Source organism: Cydia fagiglandana, chromosome 14 (assembly GCF_963556715.1).
Source record: "Cydia fagiglandana chromosome 14, ilCydFagi1.1, whole genome shotgun sequence".
Classification (NCBI taxonomy): Eukaryota; Metazoa; Arthropoda; class Insecta; order Lepidoptera; family Tortricidae; genus Cydia; species Cydia fagiglandana.
In genome coordinates this window covers 11075667-11092994 of record NC_085945.1, presented here as the reverse complement: position 1 = coordinate 11092994, position 17328 = coordinate 11075667, and the positions used below count along the sequence as shown (strand labels likewise).

At 37.9% G+C, this 17328-nt stretch overlaps 2 protein-coding genes across 2 annotated transcripts; one reads left to right on the top strand and one right to left on the bottom strand.

The window, feature by feature from the left end:
• Positions 1-1302: 1302 nt before the first annotated feature.
• Positions 1303-17082, top strand: LOC134670782 (guanylate cyclase soluble subunit beta-1). Its single transcript, XM_063528597.1, has 13 exons — positions 1303-1378; positions 2126-2226; positions 2554-2672; positions 3029-3184; positions 6054-6207; positions 6591-6745; positions 7336-7467; positions 7631-7713; positions 8004-8174; positions 8619-8856; positions 9534-9671; positions 10248-10405; positions 16531-17082. The coding sequence occupies exons 1-13, from the start codon at positions 1341-1343 to the stop codon at positions 16649-16651; spliced, it is 1764 nt and encodes a 587-aa protein (XP_063384667.1). The 5' UTR covers positions 1303-1340; the 3' UTR covers positions 16652-17082.
• Positions 11073-13573, bottom strand: LOC134670543 (uncharacterized). The gene is made up of 3 exons (XM_063528351.1): positions 13413-13573; positions 12500-12733; positions 11073-11740 (listed from the first exon to the last, which is right to left on the bottom strand). Exons 1-3 carry the CDS (start codon positions 13540-13542, stop codon positions 11079-11081), a joined length of 1026 nt encoding a protein of 341 aa, XP_063384421.1. The 5' UTR covers positions 13543-13573; the 3' UTR covers positions 11073-11078.
• Positions 17083-17328: the final 246 nt, after the last annotated feature.

Genomic DNA, 17328 nt, shown 5'->3' with positions numbered 1-17328 from the left:
GGGTTTGCTATAAGCCGTGCGTGGCGCTGTCGCCACCTAGCGGCCATATCTGTGCTGATCGTGACAGACGCGTTTTGTTATAGAGTGTTCTGTACCTAGTACTATTATTTATTCCGTGCCAAAATGAAGACAGGTGAAGACTGACACTGTTCCGCGCCATACGCTTTATGGTGACTGGATTGTAAAACCTTAGTGCATTGCATTCTTAACCTTATCCTTTGTTAATTACATGTACGAGGTCATACGCCATCTACTTCGGCTGTCAGAACTGGGGGCCGATTTTTAATTTCGACCGCTCGATTTCGTGTATTTCGTTCAATAATATCTCCACTACAAGGCATTTAAATTCTACCAATAGAATTGAAAATGAGTGGTCAATACTAATAGAGAATCCAAATTTATACTTACCTATTGCTTGTACAATATTTAAAAAAATTGCATTTCGCCGTTTTCCACTGAGTGACGAAATCGAGCGAATTTAATAAAAAATCGCCCCCCTGGGCCTACAATGTTTTATACCTACTACCTACCTACTACTATATTTCTCGCACAGAACAGAACAAAGAAAAAAGTAAGAAGTATTTTCTTCTTCTTCTAAGTCGGTCCCTCACTGCTGAGGATCGTAGTAGTAGTAGTAGTAATCACTTTATTGTACACAACACAGGTTTACAAAAATAAATTACAGTAATCGATCGAGGATCGTGACTCCGCTTACTATTTTTTCCTATGGCAGCTCTCCACTTCTCCCTGTCGGTTGCTTTGTGGAAAGCGTTGCTTAGTGTGATGTCCATCTGGGCGGATATTTGGCCACATCATCTCGTTGTACTTGGTCCTCTAGGCCGTCTGCCGTCCACCTTTCCCATCACCACAAGTCTCTCCAAGTTGTCAGGGTCTCTGCGAGCTATGTGACCGAAGTATCTTAGTACTCGTTGAAGACAGATGGTGGATAGTCTAGGTCTAATCTAGGTCTAATCGAATACTTACTTTAAGACATATCATCAATCTAAAATGGCAATCAATCGACAATTCGATATTGTTGATACTGTAACGAAACGATTAGGTTTAATACAGTTATATCTAATCTCTCATCTGAGTACAACTTTTTAAGATGTAACATAACGTAAGGTTTTATTTAACTCCTTGGCGGTATCAGTTATTTAGATCTCTAGGCAATCTTCAGATGACTATAATTTGCACGTATAAGTACTCAAAAACTTGCTTTGATATTGATCTAACATTAAGTTTTAGGCATGTTGCTCGAATTAATAAATTATATAAGATAAAATTATGTAACTTTATTTCAGTACGGGTTCGTGAACTATGCCCTCGAGCTACTCGTGATGAAAACTTTTGGTCAGGCGACGTGGGAAGAAATCAAGTAAGAAATTTTTTAACGTTCTATGATAAAATTGTCAGTTTGGTCGTTCTTAATGGCCGACGATGATTACATTTTCATCAGGCGGTAAACCTCCTTAAGCGGCCCACTGATTAACAGTGCGCCGGACGGTATCGGCCTGTCAGTTAGAACAAAATTTTGACAGTTCCGAACAACTGACAGGCCGATACCGTCCGGCGGACTGTTAATCAGTGGCCCCCTTTAGAATGCTAGAGCATAAGTCGCGTTCTCGCGCGCGAGTTCATACTTCGAAGTCGCGCTTGATGTACGAAGTCGCGCGCGAGAACGCAACTCATGCTAGACCGCCTGGTGGCTGTTTCGAGTAGATTTTTGAGTAACGATATCTTCATATCGTTAAAAAAGAAAATCTATTTTACGTTTGAATATCATACAATTTTATACGATCATAACTGCTTGGAACTGAATAATCTGGATGTTACACTAAAATCTCCGCAAATGTAAGAGCAGAAGGTAAGTAGGCAATCATGGCTGATAACGTGACTGCACCGCGCCTCTATTTAATTTATAATTCGCTTGAAAGGTGAGGTTTTCGCATATTGACTCGCAACTCAAACGGCTGTTATAACAGAGCAGCGGTCTAGCGTGAGTTGCGTCCCCCCGCGCGATTCCACACATCAAGGGCGACTTCAAGTATGGACTCGCGTGCGAGAACGCAACTTATGCTTATGCTAGACCGCCAGATGTTCACTTCAATATCTTATATTGCAGAAGAAAAGCCGATGTTGCTATGGAGGGCAGTTTCCTAGTGCGGCAGATATACGACGATGAGATCACGTACAACCTCATCACGGCTGCCGTGGAGATACTGCGTAAGTTCCACTAAATGACTATGCGTCAAAATGGTCCCAATACTAACAGAGTTGAGAATTAGGTCATTAGATAGGTACTTCTATTAACTTAATTTCGTTCTATGGGCACCAAGCAGAATCCCATTGTAGAACTGAGATATTTGATATTCTATTCAAAATGTCGTCGCCCTTATTACCTAGGCAATAGAGTACATTGCTGGGTGAGCGCGGCGAACCATTTGCCGCGCTCGCCCGGCGGTGCGCGAACAGCTACCCGGCAAAAATTACATATTTATACTTACTAGGACTCTATTGAAGCTTAGTAATATTATTCTTATTTACTTACAGAAATACCAGCAGACGCCATATTGGAATTATTTGGCAAGACTTTCTTCGAGTTCTGCCAAGATTCTGGATATGATAAAATATTGCAAGTGTTGGGCGCCACACCTCGCGACTTTTTACAGGTAACATTATTTTACTGATAACTTTTCCATATTCATCGAGTTACAGAAAGAAAGATATATATTGTAGCGACAAGACAGAATACAGTGTTTACAAATCGAGTTTGTCTGATGCATTTTTTTAGCTATTTATGGCCAATCAGTTATCTACTTAAGTTTTTTTTAAGTCACTCCTGTAAGTCACTCTAGCAGAGTCAGAGCCACTATTCTACTGACTACTGTAATTTAAAATTAGACACCAAAATGCCTATTTCTATCCCGCAATTGCTAAACTAAAGGGGTAAATCGATACTATAGGACCTTGGCTTGTATATGAGTTATTAGAAGTATAAGTTGAAATTCAACCACTTATTTTTCAGAATCTAGACGCGTTGCATGATCACCTGGGAACCCTGTACCCTGGCATGCGGTCACCATCTTTCCGATGTACGGAGAGACCAGAAGACGGGGCGTTGGTCCTCCATTACTATTCAGATAGGCCTGGCTTGGAGCACATTGTAATTGGTATTGTGAAGGTACGAGTACCTCTTGTTTCTATCATATTGTACATACTAAAGAAAATATGACTTAGTTTTCCAGTGACCGTGGCTGCAATCGAACCAGCATCTTCAGGTTACGCGGTTAATGCCCTAGACCTCTTGGCCATCCCGCCACGGCGGTACCCGTACCAAATTCTCGAGTATAATATACTATGAAATCTTAGGAAGCTTTGACTAACTCGAAAGAGCGAGCTGGCATAAACTAAAACACAAAAAAAATGATTTGTTCCTAAGTTTTAAGAGGCCACCAATTTCTCATTTAATGGTGCAGATATAGTATAGTATAAAAGATGAGTATATCTTCCAGCACTTCCTACCATGCACGCATGACTCGATGTAATATTGTTTTATCATACATTGACCCTCAACGCATATAATATAATAATAGACGAGTGTCATACTCGTACTCGTGTTAAAATATTCTGTGCGATCAGCTCGATCGTGACACGCATGTTGATTGACATGGATACGTGGTAATTGCACCGTCTTCACTGTCAAATAAGGAAGCCTACAAAAGGCTTACAAAATTACTATTTAACCTTTTGTGTATATCGAATATATGTGGTTTTCCATTAGAGAAAGGTGCTTCATCTGCAATAAGGGCGTTTCTATCAGGAGCTGTTGGAATTTTAAATGGAACTTCCTAATTGCACTTAATTTTATCTTACACTAGCGACGCACCCCAGCTTCGTACGGGTTAACAAATTATACACCTGAATATATGTGAATATATGTGGCTTTCCATCAGAGAAGGGTCCTTATGCTTCATCTGCAATAAGGACTTTTCTATCAGAAGTTCTCTTAGAATTTCAGATGGAAACGTCCTTATTGCACATGAAGCATAAGGGGGCGTTTTTAGAATTAGAGTCCGTCACGTAATGGAATTCCACACACCAAAAAAAAATTTTTTTTTTACTAAAAACGGGTTGAATTAAATCTACTATTTATATATTTTATGAAAATGTTACTTTCTTTCTATATACATTATTTATATTCTTAATAAATCACTTTAAACTGAATGACAGCCAATGTGACGATCCATTACGTTACAAGTTTTAGGCAGGTTTTAAGTGAAGATCGGAATGTTTTAAGTGAACCAGTTTTTATTTATTGATGTACAAAACAATATTAATTTTCTAAAAACGAATAACAACTGCAATACTAAGTATTACATTAAAGTTATTTAAAGAAGTCTTTCCAATACGTCACATTTTTCGTTTTAATTGTTGCTTTGCAATCATTTTGTTATAAAAAACGTAAGGAAAGGTATTATAAAAAGTTGTTTTTAATAATTATCATATATTATTCTTGCAAATGAGATCGAAATCAGTATCAATTATTTTAATAATTAATATAAATTCTAATAAAATCAATCACAGCCACAGTAGGACAAAGTGACGTTATGGACCATAATATCGCGTTTAGGAACTACATGAAGGGTTTACATGTGCGGAAAATAGTTACTTAATTTAGTACTTAGTGCTGTACTAAATTAAATAATTTAGTAATTAATACCTTTTATTATAGTTTAACTTAACAGATTTTGAAATTTCCTGCAGTAATTATACTTTCGACTGCAGCAGTATTGCAGCACGACAATACTGCCGACTGCATTACTGCTACAAAATCAAAATAGATATTGCTGCCCAGTTTTTTGACATTTTCAGTCAGCAGTATTGTCGTACTGCAATACTGCTGCAGTCGAAAGCATAACCTGCGCCTGCCAGCGTTTCTTAGGTCGAGCCGCCACTGGTGCTAAGTAATTACTAGTAGGTAGGTCGAGTAGGTAGAAGAATATAGCTAGAATAAAATTATTTGTGTCTTTTTAATATCACTCTACCTACTATATTTTGGCAACTTAAAATGACGGCATGTAAACCGTGCATTTTCATTCCATACGTCACGTTTTTTTGTTCCACTAATACATCACGTAACGTTTTGGATGTGACGTAGGCATGCCGGTTGGTTAATAAAGCGAAATAGCGGTCTGATCGTTTGAATTTTCTTAATTATAATTATTTGATATCATACAACACATACAAATCTAACGTAATTCATAAATATTTAGTCTATAATTGGCTCCTTATGTTCAGTTTAATTCAGTTCGTTGTGGAAAACAAATTTCTGCACAGCGTGACGCACAACCTACACTAGCTTTTTTCGAGCCCAATTGCCTTGTAAAACCTAAACACCGGGTAATTATAGGATCATAATGTTACGATTATATAAAAATGCGTATGATATTAGTAGATTTTTGCTACTAAGTTGGTAAAAACTCCGTGACGTTGGTGGAAATTTCCACTACGTCGATTTTGAAGGACAACAATAAATTAAACTTTAATGCATATTTTTACTTTAGGTGCTAAAAAATAAGGTTTTAAATAGATTTTGGCTGGTACGATCTTATCACACAACAACCAGGTTCGGGCCTAGAAGGAGGCAGATATATAATATTTGGATCCAAAGTATGCAAAGTGTGCATGGGACACTCAAAAATCATCTCCTTTTCTTCAGTTTTTGTACATTTTCTTTACTTTAAAGTACCATTTAATCAGTTTTTTTACCATAAATACTCAGATAATAAATCACTTTACAATTTTTGTATCCATGTAGTACACTTTAAAACAGTATTTGACGGTAAAAAAGTATACCAAAGTCGTGGGACAGTGATATTTTACCCAAATATTTTTTTCCGAAAACGCCCAAGGACCTTTCTGTGATGAAATGCCACATATAGTCATCGTGAATAATGTCGGAATGCACGAAGGTTGATATTTGGCTCTAGCCGCGTCACGTCACGTCTTTGCCGGTGAAAGGTATAAAACTCAATATTTTTTTATTTCAGACAGTAGCCAGTAAGCTGCACAATACAGAAGTGAAGGTGGAAGTCTTGAAAACCAAAGAGGAATGTGATCATGTTCAATTCCTCATCACAGAGACTTCTAATACTGGACGAGTGTCCGCACCAGAGATTGCAGAGTTCGAAACTTTATCTCTTGGTAAGACTGTATTTCTATGTACCTAAACATTTTAAAAGATGTGAAATTGATAATTACAGAGAAAACAGGAAGCATATTGAATCTATGGCTAATGAAACAAGATATACTCGTAGAATGTTCAATTGTTCATGTTCGACACTTTGTAAATATGTAAGGTGCAGGGGGAGATATTTCATATCTTCCATGTTTTACATTGTTAACTAGAGTGCCATGAATTTATACTCCGGTGATAGGGTGACTGCTATAGTTAATAGCTCCTCCACAGTAATTTTGCCTTGTTTCTGTCTGCCTTACTATGGAGAGGCCAATAGGTAGGTAATTATAGCAGTCACCCTACCAATGATAAGTAAGATTTAATTTAATATCACAAAATACATTTTCAGAGCCAAAAGTAAGTCCAGCTACGTTCTGCCGGGTGTTCCCATTCCACCTGATGTTTGACCGAGAGCTGAACATCGTGCAAGCCGGCCGTACTGTGTCCCGTCTCCTGCCCAGAGTCACAAGAGCTGGCTGCAAAATTACTGATGTATTGGACACGGTAAGCCAGTGAAACAACCATCATAATATTCTTAACACCTACATATTTTGCATGGTTACACTATAGACCGACCCCTTAAATGAGACCTCTCCTGCGCGGTACGAGGGCGACGGGTAGGACGACTAAGACGAGGACTCATTTAAGCGGTCGGTCTATAAATAAATAGGCCAGAGACAGTTTCTGTAATAAATAAATAATAAATAAATAAATAAATAAATATTATAGGACATTCTTACACAGATTGACTAAGTCCCACAGTAAGCTCAAGAAGGCTTGTGTTGTGGGTACTCAGACAACGATATATATAATATACAAATACTTAAATACATAGAAAACACCCATGACTCAGGAACAAATATCTGTATCATAATACAAATAAATGCCCTTACCGGGATTCGAACCCAGGACCATCGGCTTCGCAGGCAGGGTCACTACCCACTAGGCCAGACCGGTCGTCAAAAGGAACTCAAAACACATACCGGAAAGGCTAATAATTTATTTTGACATTCTAGCATTATGAGAAGTACCTATCAAAAGAGACCGCTTCATAAGCAACACAAAGGTGCTAAATGTTTCATTTGTGTTGGCAGGTTCGACCACATTTGGAAATGAAATTCGAGAACATTTTGGCCCACATCAATACTGTATACGTGCTGAAGACGAAGCCAGAAGAAATGAACATTACTGATCCACATGAGGGAATTGCTCCTCTTCGTCTCAAGGTACCTACGTAGTTGAAAAGATTTTTTTTTTGCGTGTAAAAACGTATAGAGATTCACTTTTTTTAAGTGTAGGAGAGGACTTTTCGAATCTGTGTCAAGACAAAACAAGAATGCAAAAACAAATTGGCAAGGCACGTTGATCGTTAATGTTGTTTATTTTCAGGGACAAATGTTGTACATCCCTGAAACAGATGTGGTCGTCTTCCAATGCTACCCGAGTGTCACCAACCTTGATGACCTGACCCGGTACGTCATGATCAGTAACATTTACCAGTATGTATTTTGTATAGGATGATAGATTGTATAATTTATATTGTTGTACAGTTTATCTTTTTTGATTTCACTCTTGTTCTGGTGGTAATTTTTTACCCAACTGTATAATAAGAACCCTCGGAGGCGCGGTGTTAGACGTTTTCAGACGATTCCTAATTCACAAATCATATTCTGTCAACAAAGAGAAACGATGGTCCAAGAGAGAATAATTTTTTAACCTACTTAACAAACGTTTTCTTATCTTGGAGTTTTGATTTCCGCAGCCGCGGCCTCTGCATCGCCGACATTCCTCTCCACGACGCCACTCGCGACCTGGTGCTGATGTCAGAGCAGTTCGAGGCAGACTACAAGCTCACCCAAAACTTGGAGGTGCTCACTGACAAACTGCAGCAAACCTTCAGGGAGTTGGACTCGGAGAAGCAGAAGACTGACAGGTAAAAGCTCACTGAAAATTTTTACAGCTGTCGATTTCTCCTTATCAGAGCTACGTCTCCTGGAGGCATTGCGTCACCCATTCAAACCATGACTTTATAAGATAAGCAGCTTTGGTAGCCTCGGGCCTGTGCACAAGTTATTATTTTCTTTAGTTTTATGGACACTGACAAGATGTGGCACAACCCAAATCCCTGAAGCAAAAATGCTTATAAATACTCGTACCGTAAATACCCTGTAGTTGACTCTGTTCACCCAGTTCACCTGGATCTATTAAGGATCACATATTTATACCATTAAAGGTTTTATTAGTATGCCTTTGTAAAAACCATAAACAGAAAGTTTTATAAAAAAAACTTTATTGCACGAAATACAACAATGATGTAAGAATAATTGCCTAATCAACCAACCAACCATCGGATTTCTTTTAATCACTTATTTTACAGACTCCTGTACTCGGTACTGCCTCGAAGCGTGGCCACAGAGCTCCGCCACCGGCGTCCCGTCCCCGCCCGCCGCTACGACCCGGTGACCCTCCTGTTTAGTGGAGTCGTGGGCTTTGCTAACTACTGCGCCAGGAATACTGACCACAAGGGTGCCATGAAGATTGTGAGGATGCTCAACGATCTGTACACCACGTTTGACGTTCTTACTGATCAGAAGAGAAACCCTAATGTTTACAAGGTACATTATAAAATTCAGGATCACTTTATCAAAAATATTGACATTTATTTTACCTTAACCTGTCGGATCCCAAGACTCAAATCTGAGCCACAAAGGTTAGTGACCTTTCATACAAACAACATTTTTTTTGTATGAAAAGTCACTAACCTTTTGTGGCTCAGATTTCAGCCGTGGGATCCGACAGGTTAATGGTCACTGGGCAAAGTCTCTCTCTCTTTCATTCACGCGTCTCGGTTTAGCCTCTAACCGCCCAGAGGCCTATAAAAAGATATCCTGTTCCATTCCAATTTGAATCTTTATTTTGACAAACCAAAATTGCTTTTGTATTGGCAAGTGTTCATGCCCGGGCGGCTAGAGGCTAGGACAATTTTAGGCCAATCTTTCTGAAAAACTTCAAGGTCATGCCGCCATCTCCTACGAGGTCTGCCGAAAGCCGAAAGAAATGAGAAAGAAAAGGAGGCCTTTGCCCAACAGTGGGACACAATAGGCCAACAAATAAATAAATAAATAATTTATCAGTGGTCAGTCTTCGCTTGTCGGCACAAGACCCTGACTCTTTAAAAAAAATAAGTTTACTACTTAAAATAAATATTAATTTCTTAGTCTACCCCGTAATCAGAAGTGATCAAAAGGGTTCGAATCGTTGTTTTATTTAACTGTTGCCATATTAATTACAGGTGGAAACCGTGGGAGACAAGTATATGGCAGTTTCTGGTCTTCCGGAATACGAAGAGGCTCATGCTAAGCACATCGCGCTTCTCGCTCTTGAAATGATGGACAATTCCAAGGAGATCACTGTAGATGGAGAACCCGTTGTAAGTATTATATATACGAAGTTACATATGTCTTTGGTATTATTTAGATTTTTATGTTTACTCTTCGAGCTTTGAACGCCAATTCTCGGGATTAGTTGTCAAGCGGACCCCAGGCTACCATGAGCCGTGGCACAATACCGGGATAACGCGAGGAAGAAGAGACTCTTCAAACTTTGAAAGCAGCATATAATTAATTTATCTAAGATACAATTTCTCACAGAGCAGTGGTAGTGGGTCAAAATTTTATTATTCTTAGGCAAGCTAGAGCTAATTTGGCTTTACTTTTCTTCATGAATCGTGAGAAACGTGTCCTACCATGTGATTATTACCCCCACTTACTGGTTATTGGTTACTTTTATACATATACAGCTATCTAGTATGGCGACATGGGACACTTATTGCTTACTGTACCCCAACTTTACTTAACCCAAGTCGCCATACTAGCTGTAGGTACTTATATGTATAAAAGTGGATCTTATCTTAGAGCATCGGCTATACAAGGATGTCCCATCACTGGAATATTTATAACTTCATGGAATCATGGACGAATTTCAAAAATTGTCATGATTTTTTCAGGGCATCACTATCGGTATTCACTCCGGTGAGGTAGTGACCGGCGTCATCGGCCACCGCATGCCACGCTATTGCCTCTTCGGGAACACTGTTAACCTCACCAGTCGCTGCGAGACCACGGGCGTTCCAGGCACTATTAATGTCAGCGAAGATACTTACAGGTGAATATCAAATGGCCTTGCCAAGGTGACAATCGCTTGCGCTTCGCCATCGAATCGCTTTGTGTCTCGCACGGCTCGATTCGGGAAATGAATTAGAGACTCACTAGATATGAAATAGTAAAGATATGTGACGTTCCACTGCAAAAGGTACCTTATGGCGGCTGGCGCCGCGATTCGGGAAATGAATTAGAGATTCACTAGATATGAAATAGTGAAGATGTGTGAATTAGAGATTCACTAGATATGACATAGTGAAGATATGTGACGTTCCACGGGAAAAGGTACCTTAAGGCGGCCGGTCGCATAGCGCCTCAATAATTTTGGAGCGTATTTAATAATAGCGTAAGCGCCAACCACCATAAGGTACCTTTTTCATGGGACGTCACATATTTTTACTATATCGTATCTAGTCCCGAATGGCACCGTTAATCTCTCGTCCATATTAGTGTGACAGTGACAGTTGCGTTTTGTTCGATAGCGATTGACATGTCGTCTACGGGGCCAGAGGGCTCTTGTTTTACGAGATCGGTATGCCTAGAACCGAAGTCCATTGAGAGTTGACTACGAAATGAAAAAGGTAACGAGCTAGTGGAACGTTACATAACATGAAGTGAACATGAAGGTTACTGAGTATGTTGATACACAAAAAAAAACATTATTGTCAGTAAAAAGTTTAATCATCCAAAAGATCTAAGTATCTTTGCAAAGCAACTGGCACCCCTAACTTCGGAATACCAAAAGGTAATTCAAAATTATGCCACAACGTTTTCCGTACCACACATCTACACAGATGCTTCAATTCCACTGGCTGTAGACCACACCTTGAACTTGGAATCAAATGATCTTCTAGTATTTCCCCGTATTTCTCTAAAGCAACCTTTCTGTCGTAATTATAATCATCAGGCAATTCCAAATGCTTAAATACTCTCTTGTCGACCGTGAAAGTTATTTTGGGTATAGCTCTTAGCACTAACTTTAAACAAGATACTAATTCATATGGATATACTCTGTTGTAGTCCTTTAATCTATCCAGAATGGATTCTACAGGATTTGTAGCAACATTATCAGAGAAAATTTGGGCACCAAACCGAAGAAGAATCATTAACATTTCTGATGTTCCCATTTGAATGACTACCCTCACGGGTGATGCTTTTCCACAACTTTCTAGAGGAACGTCGATAAATCGATACACTTTTCCCTCTTCTGTGTATTCCAAATTGGCGTTAGTTGCGTGATCCAAGAAGAAGACTAGCGCGTGAACGTTTTCTTCTTTGTCCATGAAGTCTGATTTCCAACCGGCTAGGAAGTAAGGCGCTGATGTACCAAAGATAGCTCCTGTAAAGAAATAAAAGAGTTCACAACTCGTATATACACGGTGTAACATGAGTAAACCGAATAATTTTAACAGCGTATTCCTGATCATATTTAGAGACAAAAATGTCCTATAAACTTTTTTAAAATTCGCCTAGTTTCGGAGATAATATTAATTAAAAAAAAAAAACTAGTTTTTATTGTTACATAGTGTAAAAGGCCTTTTTGATGGTGATGTTGCTGCTATGGGACGTAGTCTAAATATCCTTATTGATAGATGTCAAAAAGTGACAAGTAACACTTTGCAAAAAGTAGGTTTTACGAAAAAAAAATGTAAAAATCAATTTTAAGTCACAAGTTTACCAATAACATTTATTTTTTATGTACAAATACATTCAAAAAATTGAAAAAACAAAACAAACAAAAAAATTTTTTTTGGCGAAATTGACCTAAACTTATATAACATTTTTTCCTTCTATTGACCTCAGAAATGCGTGGTTAAAATTATTCGGTTTCCTCATGTTACACCGTGTAGACTCAGTTTTTATTTAAGCTACATTGTCGCAAGGGAAATCAGTGCCTCTGTGACAATCAGGCCGTCCATTAGAACTATTATATTGACTGCAGTGACAGCTCAAATTCTTGATCGACTTCACCTGCTTATCTAGATTATCTAGATCTGTATTCTATTCTAGATACTAAAACTGAAATTGTACAACACTTAAAGTGTTGTTTTGTATATCGATTGACTAGAATCCTAGTGTTTCTCTAACTTCAACTCACCCAAAAATATCCTCTCAAACGTCTTTTCACACGCATACAGCTCATCCAAGAGAGCTGCAACCACTCCATTATCCTGGAGACTCCAGTCAAACGATAGCTTCATGGCTATATACAGGACGTTGTGGTATTTGCCCATGAGGCATACGTCTCCGTTGGTAGATTTGCAGTTGTTGTGGTACTTCAGGGCTGACGTTATGAAGTTCTTGCAGGTTGTGTTGTCGGTGTGGTTCTGCCCTGTAACAAACAAATGATATTAGTGCCTATTAAAGAACGGAAGTTTTGAAAAGTATTGCATTTCGAATTTTTACCACTTCTATTTTATCGAATTAATCGAATAAATATTAAATTTTATCAATGAAGAAGGTAAGAACTTCTTTATGTCGGGCAGTAAGACCCCGTTTCCTGTTAAGTGGTTACGTAGCCTACGGACGCTTGCAAATTCGGGTTCCACATAAGCCGATAAAGACCGGTTCATACTCCCTTTAAAAGATCCTAGTAATGTGATATTTACTTTAAATCCCCTCAGAAACTAGGCATGTAGCTGCTCACATTAAGTGGTAAGCGATGATCTTTTGTGGTAAGTCTAAAAATGTGAATTCTATGTCAACTGAATGCGGTAATCATAAAAATAAGTATGTAGATACGAGTATATGTAAGATGTACTCCTCGTAATTTTTAGGGTTCCGTACCCAAAGGGTAAAACGGGACCCTATTACTAAGACTCCGCTGTCCGTCCGTCCGTCCGTTTGTCACCAGGCTGTATCTCACGAACCGTGATAGCTAGAAATCTTCACAGATGATGTATTTCATAACAACAAATACTAAAAAGTACGGAACCCTTGGTGGACGAGTCCGACTCGCACTTGTCTGTTTTTTTTTGTTAGTTTACACAATATTTAAAATCTAAACAAACCTGCTGCACACCCAGCGATGACCGTGCTAAAATACTCCACTAGCTCCTTCCTCTTGTATCTCTCATTCAAGCCATCACGGTCCAAATTACAAAACACTTCCTCAAAATAATACTCCATAAACGAATCCATATCGACACAACGCAAAATCGACAGAAAATTTTGAATTTACCCAAAAAATTGACAATTAGTCAAAATTGAAGCTGTCACGGTTAAACCTCCGTACATCGGCACAGATCGTACCATAATAGTCGGAAATCAGTCCACCCTCTCTGAAGCCTTATAAGTGTAATCTACTTAGGTCGATGTATGGGAAACCATACAACATCCCCTAGTTCATAAAGTTTTGGTGTAAGAATGTTATTCAAGATGTGGTGTTGTATTAATAGTAGGGAATAATTAGAAAGCAACTGAACTGGGCAATGAACCTCAGATCTGTTTAAAACTGTCCCGTAGAAATGACCGAGGTAGCGGAGCTATGTGCGAGATTTAAAAAAATACAAATCGTCGCTGTGCCTACAAAAGTCGCTATGTGATTTTTGACGATTTTTAGGTTTTAATGCCATTTTGAACCTTATTTCCATACGCATATGCTCCAAAAACAGCGTTGAGCTTATTTCACTATTTAAGGATTTAACAAATGTAGGTATGTGATGTCCATACAATGAATGCTCTTCCTATAATCGCTAACTGGAATAAATCACATAACTACATTAGCTTACTTCAACAGCAATTACAGACGTGCGCTCGCTATGTCATTCTTGACACATAGTGATATTTTCTACAAGTTTATTGAAAAATGATTAGATGCGCTTGCGCCCGATATGTAGTTCCTCGCACATAGCGATAATTTTTGTACAAGTTGGAGTCGATGCTATGTTCTCAGACCGTGCCTGTTACGACACATGGCGGAATTTTCTTATAACAATGCAGTATCCAGTCTACCGTATGTTATTACGTGTGTGTACAAATAATTGAGTTTTGTGAGTTTTCGTTACAAGTTGTTGGCAGTTTTAAAGGTAACAAGTGAATGAAAAATTACATAAAAAATAGAAATATGTTTCGCCTATTCTATATTTACTTATTTAAGTACTGCGGAATGGAGTATCGAGACAAACCATTCTGGTTTACCGATGCTTTTGGATCAAAAAATTATGTAATTTTGATTTATCTCTCATAAAAAAAATTAATAAAGTTAGCGCAATGTACTTTATAACATGAACATGTACTGCATTTATGCATTACTTAAAGAAAAAAAAATCATGTTATTTTATAGGACATTCTTACACAGATTGACTAAGTCCAACAGTAAGCTCAAGAAGGCTTGTGTTGTGAGTACTCAGACAACGATATATATAATATATAAATATTTACATACAACCATGACCAAGCCATGACTCAGAAACAAATATGTGTGTCATCACACAAATAAATGCCCTTACTGGGATTCGAACGGGGTCCTAAGGTCTCATCGCATAATAATTGATTGTCATAATGTAATGTTACGCATAAATGTCTTTTCGCATATTTTTTCTCCAACTGAAACCGAAAGTATTTTCGAAAATATTTTGCATTGCAAATGGTTTGTGTTATAATTTTTCAGAAATGTTAATATTTCCAGCACAATAACAATAATGCGAAATGAGTTTTATGCGTAACATTATATTAGGACAATCAATTATTATGCGACCCAATATGGACCCGATTCGAACCCAGGGCCATCGCCTTCACAGGCAGGGTCAATATCTTAAGTACAAATGGTTTATTTTCAACTCAGCTAGGCAATATCGTGTCGTGTTTAATATTGTAATACAAACTTAGATAATAAATGAAAAAAAAAAGCAGTAAACATCAGACAAATACATTATTGATTATTCATGTCTTTTCAAAGGAAAATAATAAGTACCAGAATATATGTAAAAGAGTCGATTGAATTATTTTTTCGTATGCTGTGTTGGGAGAAAGAAGTTTAAAGAAATATTAGAAGACAACAAAATTTCAATTTACACGCCACGCAAATACCGCAGTGACCCTTGTGTTGCCTACAAACAAGGAAATATTAATATGTAGTAATATCTAGTTATAATAAAAAAGTACGTAGACTATTCAATCATAATTAAATTTCCATTATATCGACTTAAAAGTTTTTTTTTCTGTTTTATTGAACACCCCCATCATTTTATTTAAATCTACATATGAACTGGTTAAGACACTTAGCGGTTTTTACGACTATAACAAAAATCGCTATGTAACATATTTATAAAAAAATATTTTTTTCATACTATTGAAACTAAAATATCATTTCAGGTAATTCCGTAATATATGTTAAAGTGCAAATACTTTTATCATAAAAATTATGATTTGAATATGTTCAATAGTTATCGAAATAAACAGTTTTTTGTGTCTCCTGTAAAGTAGGTTAAAAACACATGGCGACTTTTGTAGGCACAGCGACGAAATGGCGAATCACTTTACGTTTGGTTAAACTATTGATAGAGTCCGTCTAAGGTAACTTTGCACTGTTTTGAATAGAACAAAGTGAGAGTGTCATTATAAATGTAATATTTTCATAGAAATTAGACTTTGACAGACTTTTTCTTTAGCTAGTTTGGTCCTACTCTAAAAGTCATTGTTTTCTTTGAAAATGTTTTTGTGAGAGAGAGATAGAGTCAGACCAACAATAGTCTGCAGCGAATTTGAAAGCCCACGCAGTGCAAGTGTTATTTTAAACGTCAAACTTCTAAGAAATTATGACGTATAAATGACACTTGCACTGCGTGGGCTAAGAAATCCGCTGCAGACTTTTTTTGGTCCGACTCTAGAGAAATAGAGAGAGAGAGCGAGAGAGAGAGCATTAGACACAGTGGACTAGTGGAGGACCTTTTTCCTTCTTTTCCTTTATTTCTAAGCACTGTGGTACCCTAAGGTTTCTGGAAGAGATCGCTTTTTAGCGATAAGACCGCCTGTTGTTTACCTCTTGTATTCTGTTTTCTTTTGTATTGTATTATTTTATTGAGGTCTGCAATAAAGAGTATTTGTATTGTATTGTATTGTACCATTCGCAGACATTTCTGTTTAATATAAAATTAATTTAAATTATTTTCTTGATTTCTATTCCAGCTACCTGATGCGCGAAGACAACTACGACGAATCATTCAAACTGACCTACCGCGGCCACGTCTCCATGAAGGGGAAAGCCGAGCCTATGCAGACTTGGTTCCTTGAGCGGAAGAAACTCTAAGAACCATTGACGTATAATATAATATCTAAGGACGGGCACTACGGGCACTACAAATGGTACTAGTTCAGCGGTGTTACTCACAAATTCCAGCCAATAGTGCAGTCTAACGCAACTAGTTGCGACCAATAGCGCGCGCAATGCGAACTCATCAACCAATCGCGCGCGTGATGCGAACTCATCAACCAAATCGCGTTGTAGCGGTGTCAAACCGCTGTACTGGCCCCTGTCATGCCTCATTATTAATATTATTGCCCGTAAAGCCAATCCCTAGATATCTATGTCAATGCTAAGAACTACCAAATTTTATGATCTCCTAAAGAGGCAGTAGAACCTAGAAATATTGCTAAAATTTTAGCTTGAAATTTAATTAGTTTTTGTTGTGTTTGTGTAAGATTGACTACAGTTGCTACCTGGCGATAAATATTATACAGTGAGCTCAGTGAGCTGCAAAATTGCATACAGAAATTATGAATGAATTCATTGATTCATTCGCCATGAACATTTGCGGCTGATGGTACATCGGTCTTAGATTTGGCTAGTTTCGACTCCGTAGAGCGCTGTCCACACTGCCTACCTGTTATACGATTTTAGGTAAACTAAAATATCACAGTAAATGTAAATAAAAATATTTTGGCGACCAAGTAGTCACCTATTCCGTCGCTGTATTTATAACCACT